Raw genomic sequence first — 21,472 nt, 5'->3', positions numbered from 1 at the left:
TTTTCAAAAGATTTGCATACCTTTTGAAATCATTCTGCACCACGAGTACTTTTAATTTAAGTACATTTTGATACCAATACTTTTGTACTTCCAACTCAAGTAAATTAAAATGTTAAATTCCGGACTTTCACTTGTAACAGAGTACCTTTGCATTGCAGCGTACTGGTACTTTTACTTAAGAAAAACATTTGAGTACTTCTTCCCACCACTGCATAAGTCCTCACTCACACCTTTACAACAGACTGATGCATGCTTGTTGTATACAAAGGGTGCGATACATCTTGCCCCCAATGCATTTCCAATGGGAGTCACATGGTTTGACACAACATTTGTGTTGTATGAGGGGGTGGGGGGCAGTCGAAACACAGCCGAAAGCCGTACAACAGCTTGTAGTCCAAAATGTTGCATCAAACCATGTGACTTCCATTGGAAATGCATTGGGGCGGCCATGACGCTTACATCTTGCTTACATCTAGCAATGCATCAATGTTGTATGCTAGATCGAAAGGTGTGAGGACTGAGGACTAAGTCCCACCAGCCGCCATTTACCTGGAAGGAGAAGACGGTGGTCTGCAGGAAGACGTTTACCTGGAAGGAGAAGACGGTGGTCTGCAGGAAGACGTTCTTGAAGGGTATGGAGACGTTGGAGCCTGCCCTGATGCTGAAGGGGCCCTGGGCCTTGGGTGGTCCGCACGTCCCGTGGAGGGGGAACACGTACTCGCCGCCGACAGCCGAGGACAGCGTGAGCTGGCCCCTCGCCTCGCCCTGCTGGTGGGGCTCAAAGACCACGTCCACGCTGACCTCCGACCCCGCCTGGAACCCAGGCGACGCACTGACGTTCTTGTCCACAGTGAAGTTAGAGCAGTCCGTCTGAGAGAGAGAGAGAGAGAGGTATCGGTTAACCTAAACATCATGGCTTGAACATTTTGAGGGGCTAAAGCTAGGGCAGCCTAGTCATATGGCAGCCACATCTATGGACTTTTTATGTTTGCTTTAACACTTCAAATAAAACCTCTCAAATGAAACCGCGGGGTGCTAATGGCGTGTGGACACGTCCTTAGGTCGTTTTGAATTATATAAAACTCTAAAATCATTTTTTTTACAGCGGCCGTTGCTAGGCAACACCTTATGTTTATAACACCTTAGCTTATCCGTCCCGGACAAGGCAAGGTTCAAAAGAGACATCAGACTTATTAGCGTGAGCCTAGTAATGGAATATTTCACCTCCCGGTTTTGGGGGGAAATGGAAGTCTTAACCCATTCTGACCTGAGATCAGATTCCTACGAGGTTTCCACTGGACACACACTGGTCTGATGAACCCATTCTGACCTGAGATCAGATTCTAAAAATGTCAGTCGTTCTTCGATTTTTCAAAAATAGCAGACCTACAAGCTCGTAGCGCGCCACTCGGTGGCGCGCTATGAGCTTGTAGATCTGCTATTTTTCAATAGATAAAGCATAACATGATGCCAACACCAAAATGGGTGCCCGTTCAGAATGGGTTAAGCATCCCCATCATCATCTTTGGCCAGCGAAATAGGTTATAGGTATTCAAGGTTGCACAATAAATTGTACACGTATTCACGAGGCAATTATTATGCCCAAAAAACAGTGGCTGATTTGACCGACCCCAAAAAGTTTACTTCACTCTTTTGCATTGCCTTAATTTTTTTTTTTTAACCTTTATTTAACCAGTAAAATCACATTGAGACTGCGTCTCTTTTACAAGTGGGAACTGGCCAAGAGGCAGAAATAAAAATTACACTTCAATACCACATCATCAAAGTTACATTTTGAACCAGCAAATATAATAAATACCTATACATAAATACAACAAATCACCTGTCTTACTTTTTTCTTTTTAGTAGCAGGGCAAAATACACCATATACACAAATGTACACAATCTCCACGAATTTAGCCGATATAATAGATATATAGGCATAAAAATAAGCTAGAACATATCCAGACATGTGCAAGTGTTGGATTGTACATCAAAGATGATCCTTTTGAAAGTTCTCAAAGGAACTTTCAAAGCCATAGCTCCAGTACCACAGTAACTGCAATTGTGCTGTTGCTGGTCTTTTATAATGATAGTATTTATCAACTCAGCTTAATTATGTGTGCATGTTTACTGTTTAATTAAGTCTGATCAAATAAAAAATAAAAATAGACGTGACATTTAAAAATATAATATATAATTAAATTATTCACATATCTTCCTATCAATTACACTTTGCATCATCAACATTATTAACTTCTATTATCCTTTCTCATTTGACACAATGAATAAATACAAGGCTACACTGAATCATAGTAAAAAAAAACATTTTAAATCCTTCAATTTAGAAATGAGATGTGAATGAAAAACTAATTTAAAATTCTTAAAATATTATTAGTTTATTTATTTTAGTATTATTAGAATAATAAAGAAATAAAGAAAGAAGTTTGAGCAAAGCTTTTACCAAAACTGTACAAGTAAAGGGTTTCTCCTAGCCTTTGCTACAAAACCATACAAATAACTTTTTTTCTTGTGTTTATTTTATTCTTCGCTTTTACCACAAACTTTTAACAAGGTCAACAAAAAAAATCCCAACATATTTACATACAGTATAGTACCTGAGATAAGACATGATCTGATCTTTCCTAGTCCTATATATAGCCTGTATTTATTGTGTAATATTTCATAACATCATTGTTATTATGACCTTCTTAGCACTTGCCCTAGCCTAGCCCACTTTATGTAGACTTAGATAGTATTTTAGACAGACTTATAGCTTGTTACGTAGACAGCACTAGAATTGCATTTTATGTAGTCATAGCACTTTATAGTACACAACTACACATGTATATTGTATAATATATAATATAGTATAGTATGTATAGCTGACATAGATACTCCACTGTTACGTTCTTAGTTTATACATGATTCATGATAACTACTTTTTATATAAGATGCTTTTGTTTTTGCTTCATGTAAGTCGCTCTGGATCAAGAGCGTCTGCTAAATGCCTAAATTGTAAATTGTTCTTACCTTGCAGGAGTACTCTGCCTTGACGCGGGAGTAGTTGCTGAACTTGACGGTGGCGGAGTGGCTGCCGCCCAGCGGGCAGGAGAAGAACACGTCCTTCTCCGGCGGCGCGGGCAGCGCTCTGAGACGCAGCTCGTAGTGGAAGGAACCCAGCTCACTGCTGTGGAGGCTGAGCCGTGCCGTGGACTGGCCTGCACGCAGCGGCTGGAACTCAAAGCTCAAGGTTCCCTGTTGGACGGAGAGGACAACATGAACGCACCCATTCTGACCTGAGATCAGATTCTAAAAAAATGTCTTCTACATCCTGACAGTTCTCTGAAAAAGCTATGTTTCTATGTCAGTTTTCAAAAATAGCAGACCTACAAGCTCGTAGCGCGCCACTCGGGGGCGCGCTATGAGCTTGTAGATCTGCTATTTTTCAATAGCTAAAGCATAACATAATGCTAACACCAAAAGGGGTTCCCGCCCAAAAATGGGTTAAAGGGCTGTCTCCATTACAGTTTGACGATTAATGGTCACGCAAATAATAGCGACTAAATGATTTCATTGTGTTTGGTGTTGAACATTGGAACATAAATAATACATTTCTGTTTGCCTGGTAATCATCTGAGGAAGATATATGACAAATAACTGAAATATACAAAGAAATTACTGACATATTCATAAAAAAAAAAATTCAGGTAAAAGAAAAGGTGGAAATAGCTGATCTACAAGCTTACTATTTCAACTTATTTTTTAATGTATGAAAACGCACGATTATGACAAAACAATTGCGATGATCTCAAATAATTGCGATTAGACCATTATGTCATTTTGGGGGTCTTGAGCTAAAAAGTGTTAATAATTAATAAGGGATAAAACCAGTGTCCCACCTTAGACTGCCCCGGCAGGGTGCGTTGAGGCGGGACACTGATGTCCAGACATTTGCACTCGGCAGAGAGGCAGACGGCCGCGGCCAGGGGGTTGTCCACCTCCACGCTGGCCGACACCGTCCCGCGGACCGCCGCCACCAGCTCCACGCTGGACGCCACGCCCGGAGGCGTGGCCTTGAAGCTCACGCTGTAGAACAGGAACTCAGCGGACGCCTCGTTGCGGAAGGTCACCTGGAGAGCGGAGGAACCGGGGTCATATCGCCATGCAGGCTGGCTTGTGGCGGACATTTTTGTCCGCCATGTTTACAAAATGAGTGGACAATATTACCAGAAATACAAAGAGCTACGGAAGCCCTGAATGACCAGGGTCCATTTGGTTCCATTTGTACACTCTGAGAGTTATGGGGGTCATTGCAAATGATATGCCGTAGTATCGTGGTAAATAAGTGTCATACATATTCAGAAGAAAACCTGGAGACTTGGCTTTCAGTAATTGAGATCTTATGATAAAAGCAATAAAAGAACATTATAATATAATAATACCAAGTCTTTAGCCACGGTCCACGGACACATATATGTCCATGTACGGACCTTTTGATGACCCCTGCGGAGGCTTCATTAAAGGCCTGCAGGGTGACTACATGATGATGACCATGCAGCCTCTGGTGCAAGGACTGTAGGCTGTGTGTGCATGTGTGCGTGCATGCCTGCGTGCCTGCGTGCGTGCGTGCGTGCACTGAAAGCGTGTTCCAGAGGTCCAGACCTTAGCGTTGAACGTCCCCTCCTTATATGTGAAGAAAGACAACCTGTAGTCCCTCTTGGCCAGAGGAGGAACATCGATATAATCCAGGCCCTTCAGGGCCACCGTAGCGTCAGGCCTCTCAGGCTTCAGAAGCTCTATCAGCACACGGAACCTGCAGGGGGTTGAAATGACAGATCTGTGAATTTACAGAGCAAACTCCACCTTTCAGCAGGCCTAAGGGAGAGGAAAGGATCACTTCTCCCTTAGACAAATGATCAGCCCTGTTTTAAATTTCTGTCTAATAAACTATTCAATCAATCAATCAGTGTGCTCCCCAGAGGTGCGTCTTATATAGGCCTGCAATCCTTTTCTCACTTTTACTGGAACGTGATGTGTTGGACTTAAAAAATGTATTACGCTATATACACTTCAGTACCATATTCTGTACTGTAAATAGCAAAAAAGGTTCCCTGGCAGTACAAACACGTACGAGAGTGTTGCTGTATAGGCGATATTTATGTGTGTGAACATCTGAGTGCTCGTTTGTATGAGCGTCGGTACCTCTGCGGCTTGGTGAGCCAGTTGTGTACCGCGAGCAGCTCCGCGTGCTGCGTCTTGGCAGGCAGCTCGTGGCTGATGACGGCCTCGGGCCTCGGGGGGTCGGCGGTGCCCTGCAGGGCGTACAACACGCCCGTACCGTCGGGGAAGGAGAGGAACACGGAGCCCTGGAGGAGACGGAGACAGAAGGAGATGTGTGGTTTAATGCTTGACGTATAGGACGGTGATAGGGACAGACAACGACTGCACAGAGGCTTGGAAGTCCCATAGCGTTATGGAGAAGTCCTTCTAAGGCTTAAGGCTATGGGCCATATTCAGACCGCAGCCATCTTGCCAGCAAGGTGCTACCTATAGGTGATACTTCCCATAGACAGCCCATTCATCCAAAACAGAAAAGTCCTATCTAATTATATTAAACAACGTCAAAATCACCAACATTGCAGCTGTATGGAAAGCTACTCTTTCAATCTGTAAAGTGTTTGTTTCATAAAAATCCACCGTAGACATTTTATGAGCTATACTTCCTGAGAAATTCCTTGCTAATGATTTTTTAGTTGGAGTTTGTAAGCGCTCGTTGAATATCACTCAACCTGTTTTGAATTTGCACATAATGCAGGAGGCAGCAGGAGGTTGCTTTACTGATAACGAGCGCTTCCATACTCTGATACTTAGAAAATAATCATCGGAATCGGAATTTCAATCATCTGACAGGAAGTAGCTCATAACATGTCTATGGTGGATTTTTATTAAACAAACACTTTACAGATTGAAAGAGGATAATTCAAGCTTTCCCTACAGCTGCAATGTTGGTGATTTTGACGTTGTTTAATATAATTAGAGAGGGCTTTTCTGTTTGGATGAATGGGCTGTCTATGGGAAGTATCACCTTGCTGGCAAGATGGCTGCGGTCTGAATATGGCCAATGGACCAGAGTTACTGTATACCGTACACTGTAGGGTATATAATATGCCCTACGGTATATCTTCCACTACCTGGTGCTTCTTGCCCTCGGTGACCATGGTCAGCGGCCGGTAGGTGATGTCGTAGGCCTTGGCCTGGTAAGCCTCCAGAACAACAGAGGGCGCTGCGCTCCAGTGCTCCCCCTCCAGGACAGGTCTGAGGCTCCAGCGCTGGCCGCTGGGGTTGGACAGGCTCAGCGGCAGGGTGTGAGAACCACGCACCACGCACGCGAACGAGAGCACCTGGAGACAGGAAACAGGACGTTGAAATGTGATAATGCTCTGGTGCACTTCCCCGTGCAGCTCCTTGCACTGCTGTGATGCAGCAGACCTACCTCTTTGGTGACGGGGGCTGTGATGCAGCAGACCTACCTCTTTGGTGACGGGGCCTGTGATGCAGCAGACCTACCTCTTTGGTGACGGGGCCTGTGATGCAGCAGACCTACCTCTTTGGTGACGGGGGCTGTGATGCAGCAGACCTACCTCTTTGGTGACGGGGCCTGTGATGCAGCAGACCTACCTCTTTGGTGACGGGGCCTGTGATGCAGCAGACCTACCTCTTTGGTGACGGGGGCTGTGATGCAGCAGACCTACCTCTTTGGTGACGGGGGCTGTGATGCAGCAGACCTACCTCTTTGGTGACGGGGCCTGTGATGCAGCAGACCTACCTCTTTGGTGACGGGGGCTGGGATGCAGCAGACCTACCTCTTTGGTGACGGGGGCTGTGATGCAGGAGACCTACCTCTTTGGTGACGGGGGCTGTGATGCAGGAGCCGGTCAGGGTGAGCGTGAGGGGTGCGGGGAAACCCTCGACGAAGCAAGGCAAGTTGTCGTATCTGGTGTCGTTGCTCAGCTCCACGGGGGCAAAGGTCACGTCGAAGGGAACGTCCATGCCGGGGCAGATGTAGCCCTTGCTCGGCACGATGGAGACCTCAGACGGGAACCTCTCTACATCCCAACGGAAGCTGATATATACAGTAGGTAACAATACAAGTAAAGACAGTAAATTACAGTAACAATAAGACAGTAAATTACACAGCTCTGATGCTATCTGAAATAAACTGTATAGTGTGCAGTATATTCCGACCAGACAAGACAGTGTATCCGGTTAGAATATTATTCTACACTCCCAAAAACAAACATCCATGTAAAGTAGACAGACAGACAGACAGACAGACACGATGGATAGATGGATGGATGGATGGATGGATAGATAGATAGATAGATAGATAGATAGATAGATAGATAGATAGATGGATGGATAGATGGATAGATGCCTGGATAGATAGATGGATAGATATATGGATAGATGGATAGATGGATAGATAGAGGACCCTACTTGGCTCCTATGTCTCCTGTGTTCATCATGATGGCTCTCTTGCTGGCCGTGCAGCGTTGGGCCACAGCCCCGAAGGCCAGGTAGTCCTGGTCCAACTGAACCTCCACGTCCTGCAGACAAAATGGACTCTAAATATACTGTAACCTCCAACACCCTGTATCCAAAATTTATTAAAGCTAAAGTTTAAAATAACGGTTAAAAGTGGTTTAATTAAAGCTAAGGCGACAGAGATGAGTTCCAATATACTAGAGATGCATGATATAATCGGTAGCGTACCGAAATCAGCCATAACAAATGCCATACCGGTATCGAATCGCTTTATTATTTTCACCAATATTGATGACGCAATAATAACGTGACCGTCAATGGCTTTGTACTGACAGTCCTGACAGTTTTCTGTATCAGTGGTGCTCAATATTTCATGTCAAGGACCCCAAAAATGATATGTAATATGCCTCCGCCCCCCCCCCCCCCCCCCCCCCCACCCCCCCCTCCCCCCCCCCCACCCCCCCCACCCCCCCCCCATCTGAAAATATGTTGTTCCAAGGAACCCCCCCCCCCCCCCCCCCCCAGAAGCAAAGATTTGAGTTTAAAAACATTCGCTCTGAAATAATATATTCAAAGATTTGAGACACATTTTCACGATTTTCAAAAATAGCAGACCTACAACCTCGTTATGAGCTTGTTTTTTGATTGCAGCAAAAATAAAAATCAGCAATGACTTATCAATATAAATATAATACAATAATGTAATATATCTGTATCGGACCCTGCAAATAATCTGTTATCGGTCATAATTTCAATATTGTGCATTTCTAGAATGGGCCTATACTTTTTGTCTCTGGAAGAGGAGAAGGGCGCAGAGAGGACACAGTTTCACTTTCATGGGCATATTGCATGTGGTGAGAGTCGGAGTCAGCTGTTGGCACATTCACCATTATTTGGATTATAAATGAATAGATCCATGCCAAGCCTACCTGGCAGCAGCCATGGATAGTCAGCAGGGGGCGCAACATGCCCAAACACTCTGCCTGCAGGTCAGCTGTGAAGGGAGCCATGCGCTGGTGGGGCGCGTACGAGATCAGAACAACACACCGCCCGCTGTACGCTTTCAGCATCAGCTCCCCCGTCGGGTTGAAGGACAGGACCTGATAGGAGCAGGAGAGAGGAGGGGCACGGGAGGGGAGGGGAGGGGAGGGGAGGAGAGGAGAGGAGAGGGGAGGGGAGGAGTGGAGAGGAGAGGAGTGGAGAGGAGAGGAGAGGAGAGGAGAGGAGAGGAGAGGAGAGGAGAGGAGGGAGGGGAGGGAGGGGAGGGGAGGGAGGGGAGGAGAGGAGAGGAGAGGAGAGGAGAGGAGAGGAGAGGAGAGGAGAGGAGAGGAGAGGAGAGGAGAGGAGAGGAGAGGAGAGGAGAGGAGAGGAGAGGAGAGGAGAGGAGAGGAGAGGAGAGGAGAGGAGAGGAGGGGAGGGTAGAGGAAAACGAATTAGTGGTACATCTAAACTCTAAGGGGCCGTTCACACTATTTAAGGGCCTTTCAAACGTGAAGCGATTTAACGCGCCTATAGTTCGTTTTCAATGAGACCTGCGTTTTTGCATGGAGCGCTGAGTGTGACAACGCAAGCGTAGTTACGTGAGCGCGGTCCCGTGAATTTGTTGCGTGCGTGCTCGTTTCGTGCACACGCCCGTGACTCACCAGACCTGGATTCTGTTTAGCTTTTTTGTTACGCTTGCGTTGTTGCGCCCCTCTTGAGCAGACCTGTCGTTGATCCCGGGTTTGACGAGACAACATTGTTCCATGGGGGAGCCAGGGAGAAGGCTTGTCTCTTCAAACCATGTGACTCCCATTGAATATGAATTGCGAGCTTGCGACACACAGAAGACACAGGAGACAGCGTTCTGTGCGAGTTAAAACAAGCTGGAGCGAGGGAGGAAGAGAGAGAGAGAAAGTCTTGTTTTGCCCAAAGATGTCTGACTAAACCAAGACATGTGGTGACAAAATCCAAAAGTAATCTTAGAACAGTGACGAGAATGGCAGCTAACACCGGCTTTGGAAACCAATCATATATCACACAATATGAAGGACCACCCCAAAGACTTTGGATTCTGCAATGTATTCTTTTTACTCTCCAATCACTATTCAAATGGAGAGCTTTGACCTTTGAACTTTACTAGAACGTGTCCATGTAGCCTGAACTGCTGTACCTATTTAGGGGCTTTGTATGTGTGCATAGTGGTGGAAAAAGTACTCACAAGTTTTACTAACGTGAAAGTATCAATACCGCAATATAGAACTATATACTATATTATGCAGAAGAATGTCCCGTTTCAAGTAAAAGTATTGGAAATTGGAACTACATATAGGTAAAGTACAAATATTTCAAAATTGTGCTCGAGTACATTACTAAGTAAATGTACTTAGTGTCACAGCGTACCATACGTGCATGTGTGCATGTGCGTGCGTGCGTGCGACTCCTACCCTGGGGTCCAGAGGTGTGGGCGTGTTCAGTAGCAGTGAGGTGTGTGTGTGTGTGTGTGTGTGTGTGTGTGTGTGTGTGTGTGTGTGTGTGTGTGTGTGTGTGTGTGTGTGTGTGTCTCCTACCCTGGGGTCCAGAGGTGTGGGCGTGTTCAGTAGCAGTGAGGTGTGTGTGTGTGTGTGTGTGTGTGTGTGTGTGTGTGTGTGTGTGTGTGTGTGTGTGTGTGTGTGTGTGTGTGTGTGTGTGTGTGTGTCTCCTACCCTGGGGTCCAGAGGTGTGGGCGTGTTCAGCAGCAGTGAGGTGTGTGTGTGTGTGTGTGTGTGTGTGTGCATGTGCGTGCGTGCGTGCGACTCCTACCCTGGGGTCCAGAGGTGTGGGCGTGTTCAGCAGCAGTGAGAAAGACAAGTCCGCGGAGCTGCGGTTGACCAGCGTCACCTGCTTCTTGACCTTGTGACCCCGGAGCAGAGTGCCCAGGTTCACCCTCCTCTGGCTGGGCTCCTCCACATCCAGCTGCAGGGGAATTATTTCAACAATGACTTCAGATTGCTTCCCTCAAAACGAGCGGTTGTATAATCCCAGTTAACCCATTCTGAACGGGCACCCATTTTGGTGCACTATGTTATGCTTTAGCTATTGAAAAATAGCAGATCTACAAGCTCATAGCGCGCCACCGAGTGGCGCGCTACGAGCTTGTAGGTCTGCTATTTTTGAAAAAAATCGAAGAACGACTGACATTTTTAGAATCTGATCTCAGGTCAGAATGTGTTAATCAGACCCAGTGTGTGTCCGGTGGAAACCTCGCATGAATCTGATCTCAGGTCAGAATGGGTTCATCAGACCAGTGTGTGTGTCCAGTGGAACTCTCGCATGAATCTGATCTCAGGTCAGAATGGGTTAGATGGATGGTATTATGTGCAACACGACACGAGGCCTCACCCTCATCTCGATGCCTTGCCCCTGGACGTCCACCGCCTGCTTGGCACAGCCGTTGATGACGAACGTGAGCTTGTCGCGGTAGCGACATGCCCGCCGGGGGTAGAAGGTGATCAGTACCTCCACTGTGCCACCGGGAGGCACTGTGTCTGTCTGCAAGCACACCTCCAAGTGGGAGGAGTTCTGGAACTGGCACCGGATGCTGGAGGAGGAGGGAACGTGCAGAGTCGAGGGGTTGTGGAGTGGGAAATGTGGTGTATATAGTCTTTTTTATTGGCCTAAAATAGTTTATATATACATACATTCATGAATCCACTTGCTGACCGGCTGTCGCTATTGAGCAATTTCTTTTTTATAGGGGTTTATATGTTACCATACCATTAACATCCTATATAAGGCTATAAGCCAAAAATTTCAAATTTTCATTATGCTTTAAGTAGCATGTGACATGTCAAACTAGGGGGGTTTCATGATTCTGAATCCATTCCAAGCATTAGTTTTGCACAAAAAAACACTTTTGTGATGACGGCTACGGCCGTTTTTAGCCCAAGGTGTGTTTTTTGTGCTAATGCTTGGAATGGATTCAGAATCATGAAAGCCTCCTAGTTTGACATGTCACATGCGCTACTTAAAGCATAATGAAAGTTAGATTTTCTTTTGACATTTTTGCCTTGTTAATGTTAATGGTTAACCTGACGCTGCCAGATCCAAAAAGCTTGCTACACAAATTTGTTTCACAGCTTATTTGGATCTGGGATCGCGGAAGCAAATTCGATGACGGGGCTGTTCCTTTTTTTCAAGATACATGGTAGATGATTGGATGGGAGCGTCTGTCTATCACCGTGTGGGCGTGCAAACACAACCAATCATATCGACGTGTCTATATACCGTCACATCCGCATCCCGCCTTTAGCTCACGCTGATTGGTTTGGTACGAAGCAGATCTGACTCAGGGCTCAACTCCGTCAGAGATCCCAGATGAGTGTTGTGTTGGGGAATATGTTTCCGCAATACCGCCCTCATCTGGCAGCGTCAGGTTAGTTAATGGTATGGTCACATATAAACCCCTATAAAAATTGCTCAATACTGACAGTCGGTCAGCAAGTGGATACATGAATGTATGTACCGGTATATAGACAATATTTTAGGCCAATAAAAAAAGACTTCAGGATTCAAATTCAAAAGTACCAGATCTACAAAGCTCTTCACGCCACGTTCCGAGCTTGCACATTTGGTACTTTTGATGCTTTCGTCTGACGCTGTATATAGTATGGTCAAGTTGGGCATTCATTTACGAACAAACACAAAACATTAAAATACGAACATACTGTAGGTTTCTGCATGCCGACAGCAACGGTATACAAACACTCACTCATCTGTTGGCCTTCTCTCCTGTGTTGCTGATCAAACACTCACTCACCTGTTGGCCTTCTCTCCTGTGTTGCTGATCAAACACTCACACATACCTGGTGGCCTTCTCTCCTGTGTTGCTGATCAAACACTCACACATACCTGGTGGCCTTCTCTCCTGTGTTGCTGATCACCAGAGTGTGTGTGACCGGCAGCATCCCGGCGCAGTGCAGGAAGCACATGCCAAAGTGGTGCTTAGTGAAGGAGAAGCCGAGCCCCGGAGCCACGGCCCGGCCTTCAATGGCAAGAGGAAAGACTGGGCCGTGCATCACCTGCACACGCACACGCACACACACACACAGGCACGCACACGCATACGCGCAAACACACACAATGATCCCTGAAGCCCACTTTGAGAACAACTGCAGTAGGTGTAAATGCGACTTTGCCCTCAATGCCCTCAGTCGGTCCCCCCCTGACTAATTACCTCAAAAAAGGTGAGAGACGCCCACAGCCACAACACTATAGTGTCTATCTATCTATAGTGGGAGCGAGAACAACAATCTGGTACCATGACTCACGTATTATAAATAAAACAATCATGGGTAAATTCTCCTTCTTCAGCACACTGCCACCCAAGTGTGGAAGAATGCCCCGAGTCCTTCCCTCAAAAAATGCTGGCATCCTTAAACAGGCCTGAAAATCCACCATTCAGCAGGCTAAAGGGGGAGGAAATGATCACTTCTCCCTTAGACAGGTGGCCTTTTCCCACTCTGTACTGTTTTATATTTGTGATTATATTGAATTCTTTCCATGTTTATGAATTGAATACATAGGACCCGAATGGAAACAAGACTGCAAGGACCTTTGTTTTTGTCAGAAAAACATAGTTTGATTGGTGATCTACAAGCTCACAATGTGTCGATGTAGATCAGCTATTTGAACAATTTTTTTATGTTTTTCAAAATGGCAAAAAGCACACTCGTGTGAAGTGAGGGGCGCTCTTATCATCATACGTACATCATCATACATCACGTTCCGTGATCACTGCTCAGCCAATCAAATCATCACAAATGTCATTCCGGTAAATCACTTTTAGTCTCTTCACTTTTCTGCCTTTACTTTTATCTTCATTATACGTTGCTCAGCCAATCAAATCATCGCTATGGGGTGATCAGCCAATGATCAGCCAATGTTTGTGTTCACACAGACCCACAAAGCTGGGCACAGGAGGGGCTAGTGCCCCTCAAAAAAAAAACAGTTTAGGGATAAGGTGTTTGAGGTGTTCACCTTGATGAGGAGCCTGATGTCCTGGAGCTCACACGCAGCCTGGGGGCGGAAGCAAAGGCTCCAGTGCAGCTGTTTGCCCACCTCCACGGTGGCAGTGTGTGCTTTGGCCTCTAGATGGCGCAGCAGATTAGGGGGACCTGTCAGGTCAAAGTCCACATCCAGATGGAACCTCCCGAGGTTGGACAGCAGCAGTGTTAAGATGGACTGGTCCGATAGTTCCACCTGTAGGAACCAGGTTGGACAGCAGCAGTGTTAAGATGGACTGGTCTAATAGTTCCACCTGTAGAAACCAGGTTGGACAGCAGCAGTGTTAAGATGGACTGGTCTAATAGTTCCACCTGTAGACACCAGATTGGACAGCAGCAGTGTTAAGGTGGACTGGTCTAATAGTTCCACCTGTAGAAACCAGGTTGGACAGCAGCAGTGTTAAGATGGACTGGTCTAATAGTTCCACCTGTAGAAACCAGGTTGGACAGCAGCAGTGTTAAGGTGGACTGGTCTAATAGTTCCACCTGTAGAAACCAGGTTGGACAGCAGCAGTGTTAAGATGGACTGGTCTAATAGTTCCACCTGTAGAAACCAGGTTGGACAGCAGCAGTGTTAAGGTGGACTGGTCTAATAGTTCCACCTGTAGAAACCAGGTTGGACAGCAGCAGTGTTAACACAATCATTCCCAGGATTCCTTCAAAATAGGTGTGACGGAAAGACATGGCCCGCTTTCACTCTTGAATGAACTCAGTTCGGGGCTCTCCCCAGGCTGGCAGAGGGAGAATAGCCCCCCAGGATTACAGTTTAGGCAATTGGCACCGGGTGAAAAATGGGGTACAAAAATTGTGGGATAAAAAATGTTTATTAAAAAAATGAAGAAAAAAAAAGAGAAAGAAGAAGAAATGCTTAAGTGGTTAATAATTGAATGCCACAGACGAAAAACAGTCTAAGTCCACACTATTGATCCATAATGTATAAATGATAGATACGGGTTCAGGACAACAAGGCCTTTTCGTGGAGGGGTCAGAATGAAATTTGGACTTAGACTGTTTTTCGTCTGTGGTACTCAATTCACAATGTGTTCTGGTCACGTGCACTCACTGACCTTTCCAAAGTCATGCGTGTGCGTGCCGTCGGGGCTGATCTCTCGGAGGCCGCGGTCCGCGTCCTCCACCTGCACACAGGCGTTCATGGCGTAGCCGTCGGCCTTCACACAGAGAGCCAGCGGCTCCGCCCTGCCCTTCACACAGACCAGCAGCCTGAAGCCAGCACTGCCCTCCTGGCTGGGCCTCAGCGACACGCACAGGGGCAGCCTGCATGGGCAGATCAAATCAATCAATCAAAAATATAATCAAACTTTATTTGTACAGTATAGCACATTTCCAACGACCGAGGTCGAACCAAAGTGCTTCACATCACAGAGCATAAGAACATATATTGAGGCAAAAGAAGAGGATAGAGGAAGATAAATGAAAGCAAAAAATAAAAGGAAGGAAAAGCATTATATAAAAAATGTCAGAACAGAACAATGGCAGATGATATCAGCACCAACACGCTCCACTTTAAGATCAGGTTCCCATAGAAAATCACTGTGGTCATCAACAACAAAGTGTGTGTGTGTGAGTGTGAGTGTGAGTGTGTGTGTGTGTGTGTGTGTGTGTGTGTGTGTGTGTGTGTGTGTGTGTGTGTGTGTGTGTGTGTGTGCGTGTCTTCCAGTGATCCCCACCTGCCTCTGGGAGGAACTGTACCAGTCATGGGCGCCAGCAGCAGACTGTGGAGCTGGGCCTCAGAGTGGAGAGATGACTCCAGCACAGAGAAATGGAAGGGCTGCTGCTCTCCGTTCACTATGTAGACCGTCTGCTCTGCACGACGGCCTGCACGCACGCACACACACACACACACACACACACACACACACACACACACACACACACACACACATATATCATTAAAAAGGACCAAAAGACGTGTATACAAGTCCGAGGCACCCCGCGGTTTTAATTGAAAGGACGTGTATACACGTTTTTAGCATCATAGGTGTTTTAAAGGAGCATTCAGTGATTTGGGTGATTTGGAAATCCCCCCCGGTCCGCCCCGGTAACAAGATGTGCACATGCACACGCACTACAGTGGGGGGGGCACGCGACAGGCCAGCAGCACATACACCAAGGCCCGCCTCTGCTCGATCATGATTGGCGGAAGGCCCCTCCCTATCCTGATTGGATGAAGGCTGGGCCACCTAGCCAAATACAAAACCAGGGGTTAACTGCAGGGGACAGGGAGGAACTTCTTATATGGTCAGCACACTCTATAGTAGGGAGGATTTATCACAACAAAACAAAGAAAAACCTGGCTGATCATCATCAGCAGACTGACGGCTGAGGCATGCATGACACCATGAACTAACGTGTTCATGCTTCATATACGCGTACTGAATATACTGTATGTATTGCGCGTGCATGTGCGCACGTGCGTTACATACCGACCAGCAGGTTTCCCAGGTCCAGGTGTGCTCTGTCCAGGAACACCAGTGGCTCCCTGCACTTCCCCACCAACAGGAAGGGAACAGACAGCGACAGCTTCTCTATCATGAAGCTCCATGAAGACTCCACTACACCCAGCTGCTCCGCCATGTACTCCAGACGCACCTGCAAACGCGCGCACGCATGTACACACACACACACACGCGCACACACAGATATATATATGTCATATAATAGCACAATTGTGGAGATATATATGCAGCAGCTGGTAATTCATTAATTGATTTGCATCAATTCTTGTTTTTTTATTATATCGTCATATTATTACCAGCTGCTTTTATATGTGTGGTGGTGGTGGTGGTGGTGGTGGTCCACAGAATAAAACAAATTGCAGATCTACAAGCTCCCAACGTGTGAAGATATGAATATGAGGCAGTGTGAGCTTGACTGTAGATAGGCTATTTTAACTATTTTATGTATTTTTGATTATTATATATTTTGTAAAGGAATGGTTTTGGTCATACAAGGTTTTCACCTGACAGCAATATATCTGACTATCAGTAGGCCTATATCAGTCAGTTTGACCAGATTGCATTCAAATTGGCTTCTATGAGTATGAGGTTTCCACTTGACAGCACTCACGCAGTTGGTTTGATTGACACGCGAACATATTGACATGTCAATCTGGAGGTCCCAGAGGAGTTCGGCGCGGGGCGGAGCGGGTCCGCCGTATAGTATGCGTGGGAGTCCGCGAGTACAGTCACTGAGACTCAAATGTGTTACTGTCTGTTACCCATTAAATCAGCGAGTCTGCTGCCACGTTTTATCGGCGCTCCGCTGTTATTTGCCCCCTCAATGTCGTAAATGTTCTATTAGTTGGCTCTGGGACTGCAATCATGGCTAATGGCCGGGAAGGCGAGTCACAGTGCGTGGCAGGCGAAATAGCCAATGCGAACTGTCTAATCGTAATACTTGGGCACAAACCAACTATTGTCGAAGAACAATAGTGATGTAACTAAGAGATTCGCTGAGTGAGCTATATTTTATATACAGAGATTTAGAAGGAATAAGCAAAATCGTGAGCCGACAATTCCTCCTCCTTCCGTCCGCTGTTTCTCTTCTCCTGAGGACTCGGAGAAAGGGAGATCACACTGTGGAGTGGGCGTGGCTTCCAGGCGTGCGCGTGCATGCGTGTGTGTGTGTGTGTGCAATCAAAAGTACTGGCAGTATGGTTGCCAGTGTTGCCAACTGTCGTGGCAGAAATAAGCTAAGCAGCCTCCAAAAACAATGCAAGCAACTGTGAATGAATCCACGTTAGGCTGGAAATATGCAGGCTTGGCAACACTCAGCAGAATGATCTAGTGTCATCTCGGGTCGACTACCAGTGTCGCACGTGGCAGCTGGTAAAAACATACATTGCCCACTTTAGCCCTATATACATTTCGGCCATTTGAATATAGCTGATCTACAAGCTCACAATTGAGACGCATTGAGAGCTTGTAGATCTGCTATTTTCAAATGATTTCTATACATTTGGAAACTTCAAACGGGACATATTGCATAATGAGTACTTTATACTTTTGGTACTTCAAGTGTATTTTGATACCAATACTTTTGTACTTTTACTCAAGTCAATTTTTAATTCTGGCCATTTACTTGTAACATAGTAGGCTTATTTCTACATTGCAGTATTTTTCTTTACTTAAGTAAAAAAAAGTGAGTACTTTTTCCACCACTGGCTGTGACCACTGAACCTTACCTCCACTTTCTTCCCAGGCATTATAGAGCCGTGTGGAGCGAGGCAGCGGAACGGACCGGGCCCGCCCGGCCCGGAGTCCTCAGAACTCCACTGGAACGAGTACGGCTTATTGGTGGGGTTCACCACACTGAAACACCTGAGGAAGGAGCAATAGACCACACGCACACGCACGAACACACACACACACACACACAGGAAAATTAAAAAAATACAATACGATGCTCATTTATCATAAGCAGAATCAGATCCTAGAATGAGCAGGTACGTAACGTAACTAAAAACAGAACCAGATGGAATCCTCATATTCCCAATCCCTACATTCATTATCTTTGCCTTCTTTTGTGGCCTTACTGTAACTGTAAACTATAGCACACGTAATGATCTATAGTCCAATTATTTTTTACTTTCATGTTCTGCTTCACAACTTTTAATGTTTTCTTATTTTCTGCATCAGTGAAAATGAGCCTGGCTCATCTGCAATCTTTCTCCCAAGATTTAACTAAAGGCGGTGATTAATAAAGAGATACCTGGAAGAAGCAGACGCAGTACACTTATTTTGGAGATATTAACCACTTTGAACTTGGAAGTAAATAAAGTAATTAACAGTTGAACCATGTCATGTTTCAGCGCTACGCCTCCTTTTCGGTTGTCATACCTAGTCATGGGTGCAGCGAGGCCGACAGAGTTGAACTCTAAGACCCTGGTGTTGGGGTCCAGCGGGCCCCTGGACTCACTGATGTAGTCTGAGGGGTCCATGTGGAAGTGGACGTGAGGCAGCAGGCTGCGTCCACACACTGACACGCAGGGAGCCTCAACGCCCTCCGCAAGGTTGGAAATGCTGCATCATGGGGAACAGAGTTTGGATTACATTTAGACCTGAGGCCCAGTCTAACAGTTTCTATATGTCAGTGGTTCTCAACCTTTTCCATGTCAAAGACCCCCGGAAATATCTGTATTTGGCCACGGACCCACATCTGAAAATATGTTGTTCCAGACACCTCCCCTCCCAGAAGCAAAGATTTGAGTTAAAAAATGATCGCTGTGAAATACCATATATTCAAAGATTTGCGCCACATTTTCACAATTTTTCAAAACTAGCTATAGTAGTATAACATAATGTCTAAAACACCTAAAGGGGTTCCCATCCTGAATGGGTTAAATCTGGGGTTTAATCTCTCAGGAACAGATTCCGAGCTGCGCTACTGAATCTGTCGGCAGGGGCATTCAGAACGTGTAAACATTGTTGTTGGTGGGAATGAAAACACTGGAAGAGGATGGCTGAGGGCACTGCTGTGGTTACCTGCAGGCCAACCTTCCGTTGAACGCGGCCACATCCAGAGGAGAGAAGCGGACGTTGAAGTTCTGAGCGGCGCCGGGCCCCAGCGTCCCTACGCTGGGCTCCACGCTGAACGGAGGCCGCTCGGGGTCCCCCATCATCAGAGAGGTCACGCTGGCCAGGGCGCTGGAGGGACGCAGAGCGCTGGAGGGACGCGAGTCAGGTGGAGTCACGCCTGGAAGACAGCAGTGGTGGAAAAAGTACCTTTTGGGGTTTTTTTACTTATGTAAAAGTATCATCAATAGTGCCATGTAAAAACACTCTGTTACAAGTAGAAGTCTGGAAATAAAAAAAGTATTTGGGTAAAAGTACAAAAGTATATTTAAAGTACAAATCTAATAGTAGGCTACTCATTATGCAGAATGTCCCAATTCACATGCACATTTTCAAATGTGTAAAAATAATTATTTTTACACATTTGTAAAAGTAAAAGTACAATATTTGGATCTGAGATGTAGTGGAGTAGAAGTACAGATAATTGGAAATTGGAAAAACTCAAATTAAAACTTAAGTATTGAGTAAATGTACTCAATGTACTTTACACCACTGTCTGGAAGACAGAAACGCACGCACGCACGCACGCACGCACGCACGCATGCACGCACGCACGCACGCACGCACGCACGCACAACTTACTAATGTACTAAATGCCTTCTTCTTGTACAAATTAATTACAGTTGACACACGGCACAGATCAATTTCACATAATGCAATAACTACCTCCTGGGTCATCATAGCCGATGTTGCCATTTGGCCCCATGAGGACTTGCCAAGAGTAATGCAGCTTCACACTGCCTTGGTTCACCATCTGTAGCCTGCAGACACAAATATGAGAGACACACAATCCCCCCGCTTTTAATGGCTTCTCAAGCCATTAACGATTGTTCTAAAGAGATGAGGTGACAGACTGACAGTTCAACCTACAGAATGGTGATGCCGAGAGAACATTGAATGTCCATTAGTCCACTAATGCATGACAGACTACGTTATAATTGAAATGTGTTTTAAAGCTATATGGATGCACACTATAGTTTTAATGAGAAATGCACTTCACAATACAGAATGGTGAAGGTTGTAGACCTGTAGGTCCTGAATGTAATAATTTAAATACTGTTAAATCACAACACAGAACAATATCCTCAAGCTGCTGAATGTGCTCTGGCAGAAAGTCCAGAGGCAGAAATAATGAAATGACCCCACGGTTAGGATTTGTTATGTGCATCTGTCAGCAACCACGCCTCTAATGATTCATTCATTCATCATTGATGGCCGGAGGGCTGAAATCCTATAGAGGGGTATGGCCATGCTTAAAGTGAATGGAACATCGAGTGGCAAAGCAACATGCAAAGTGAGTTTAACATTGTTTAACGTTGATTAATGCAATCAGATAGGACTTTTCTGTTTGGATGCATGGGCTGTCAAGGCCAGAAAGTAGTTTTTTGCCACTCAGTAGGCATTCCTGCATAACTTCCGGGTTTGATGATGATGTCACGCGCATACCCTCTATTGTTTTGTGCTCATTTTTCTCCTGTGAGATGGTAAATGGTAGGGAAAAAATATCCCTACCATTTACCATCTCACAGGAGGAATATTGTTTGTGTGAAATTTTATGTTACCTCAAATTTCCATATTGTTGTAGTTTAATATAGCAGTCTAAATAGTCCTGTACCTCTGACAGTATACAAATGGAATCAAATGAACCCTAACCATTTGGTTCCATTTATAGTATACTGTGAGAGTTAAGGGGAGACCTTGAAATGTAAACGTTTAGAGAAACACTGTTCTATAGGGCGAAGCAGAGCCGACTCACCGGTGCAGCCTGGTCTGGTACAGCATGGTGTCTCTGAAGGCGACGGGTTCAGTGTCACTGCAGCTGAACCTGGCGTAGTCGCACCGGGCGCTGACACGCAGCTCGAGCTCCCTCTGCGAGCCCTCCACCACGCTGCAGGGTGGCTCAGGGTCCGTCGTTATCAGCTATACACACACACACACACACACACACACACACACACACACACATGTAGTGATGGAAGAAGAGCTCACATGTTTTAATGCTTGAACGTCCTGAGACTTATTTCCACGTGCTGACGTCCTATGTCAGTGTCATCATGTGATGTAATGTTACGTCCTATGTCAGTGTCATGTGACGTCCTATGTCAGTGTCATGTGACGTCCTATGTCAGTGTCATGTGACGTCCTATGTCAGTGTCATGTGATGTCTCCACAATTGTCACAAAAGTTCACCGTAACACTGCCATACTGGAGTGGCCAAGATTTTAGGAATTGGAATTCAGCTCAGGGGTTCATGTTGTTAAGAAACACACACACACACACACACACACACACACACACACACACACA

At 45.9% G+C, this 21,472-nt stretch overlaps 1 protein-coding gene across 1 annotated transcript in view; it reads right to left on the bottom strand.

Moving 5' to 3' along the window:
- hydin (HYDIN axonemal central pair apparatus protein) overlaps positions 1 to 21,472 on the bottom strand; it is a gene marked incomplete at both ends in the record, with an annotated part of 156,030 nt that overhangs the window by 4,534 nt on the left and 130,024 nt on the right. Inside the window, 21 exons of the mRNA XM_080762251.1 lie at positions 589 to 870; positions 3,034 to 3,258; positions 3,903 to 4,133; positions 4,666 to 4,816; positions 5,206 to 5,369; positions 6,195 to 6,404; positions 6,904 to 7,126; positions 7,501 to 7,610; positions 8,478 to 8,648; positions 10,330 to 10,482; positions 10,909 to 11,107; positions 12,418 to 12,587; positions 13,546 to 13,767; positions 14,639 to 14,846; positions 15,260 to 15,407; positions 16,016 to 16,181; positions 17,776 to 17,911; positions 18,431 to 18,613; positions 19,088 to 19,286; positions 19,832 to 19,926; positions 20,922 to 21,085. Of these exons, the coding sequence (XP_080618377.1) occupies positions 589 to 870; positions 3,034 to 3,258; positions 3,903 to 4,133; positions 4,666 to 4,816; positions 5,206 to 5,369; positions 6,195 to 6,404; positions 6,904 to 7,126; positions 7,501 to 7,610; positions 8,478 to 8,648; positions 10,330 to 10,482; positions 10,909 to 11,107; positions 12,418 to 12,587; positions 13,546 to 13,767; positions 14,639 to 14,846; positions 15,260 to 15,407; positions 16,016 to 16,181; positions 17,776 to 17,911; positions 18,431 to 18,613; positions 19,088 to 19,286; positions 19,832 to 19,926; positions 20,922 to 21,085 (3,810 nt within the window). The remainder of the gene's footprint in view (positions 1 to 588; positions 871 to 3,033; positions 3,259 to 3,902; positions 4,134 to 4,665; positions 4,817 to 5,205; positions 5,370 to 6,194; positions 6,405 to 6,903; positions 7,127 to 7,500; positions 7,611 to 8,477; positions 8,649 to 10,329; positions 10,483 to 10,908; positions 11,108 to 12,417; positions 12,588 to 13,545; positions 13,768 to 14,638; positions 14,847 to 15,259; positions 15,408 to 16,015; positions 16,182 to 17,775; positions 17,912 to 18,430; positions 18,614 to 19,087; positions 19,287 to 19,831; positions 19,927 to 20,921; positions 21,086 to 21,472) is intronic.

This window comes from Protomyctophum bolini (genome assembly GCF_963924005.1).
Source record: "Protomyctophum bolini genome assembly, chromosome: 4".
NCBI classification, from domain to species: Eukaryota; Metazoa; Chordata; class Actinopteri; order Myctophiformes; family Myctophidae; genus Protomyctophum; species Protomyctophum bolini.
Note: the sequence above shows the minus strand (reverse complement) of the source record. Positions and strands in the feature narration are given on the sequence as shown.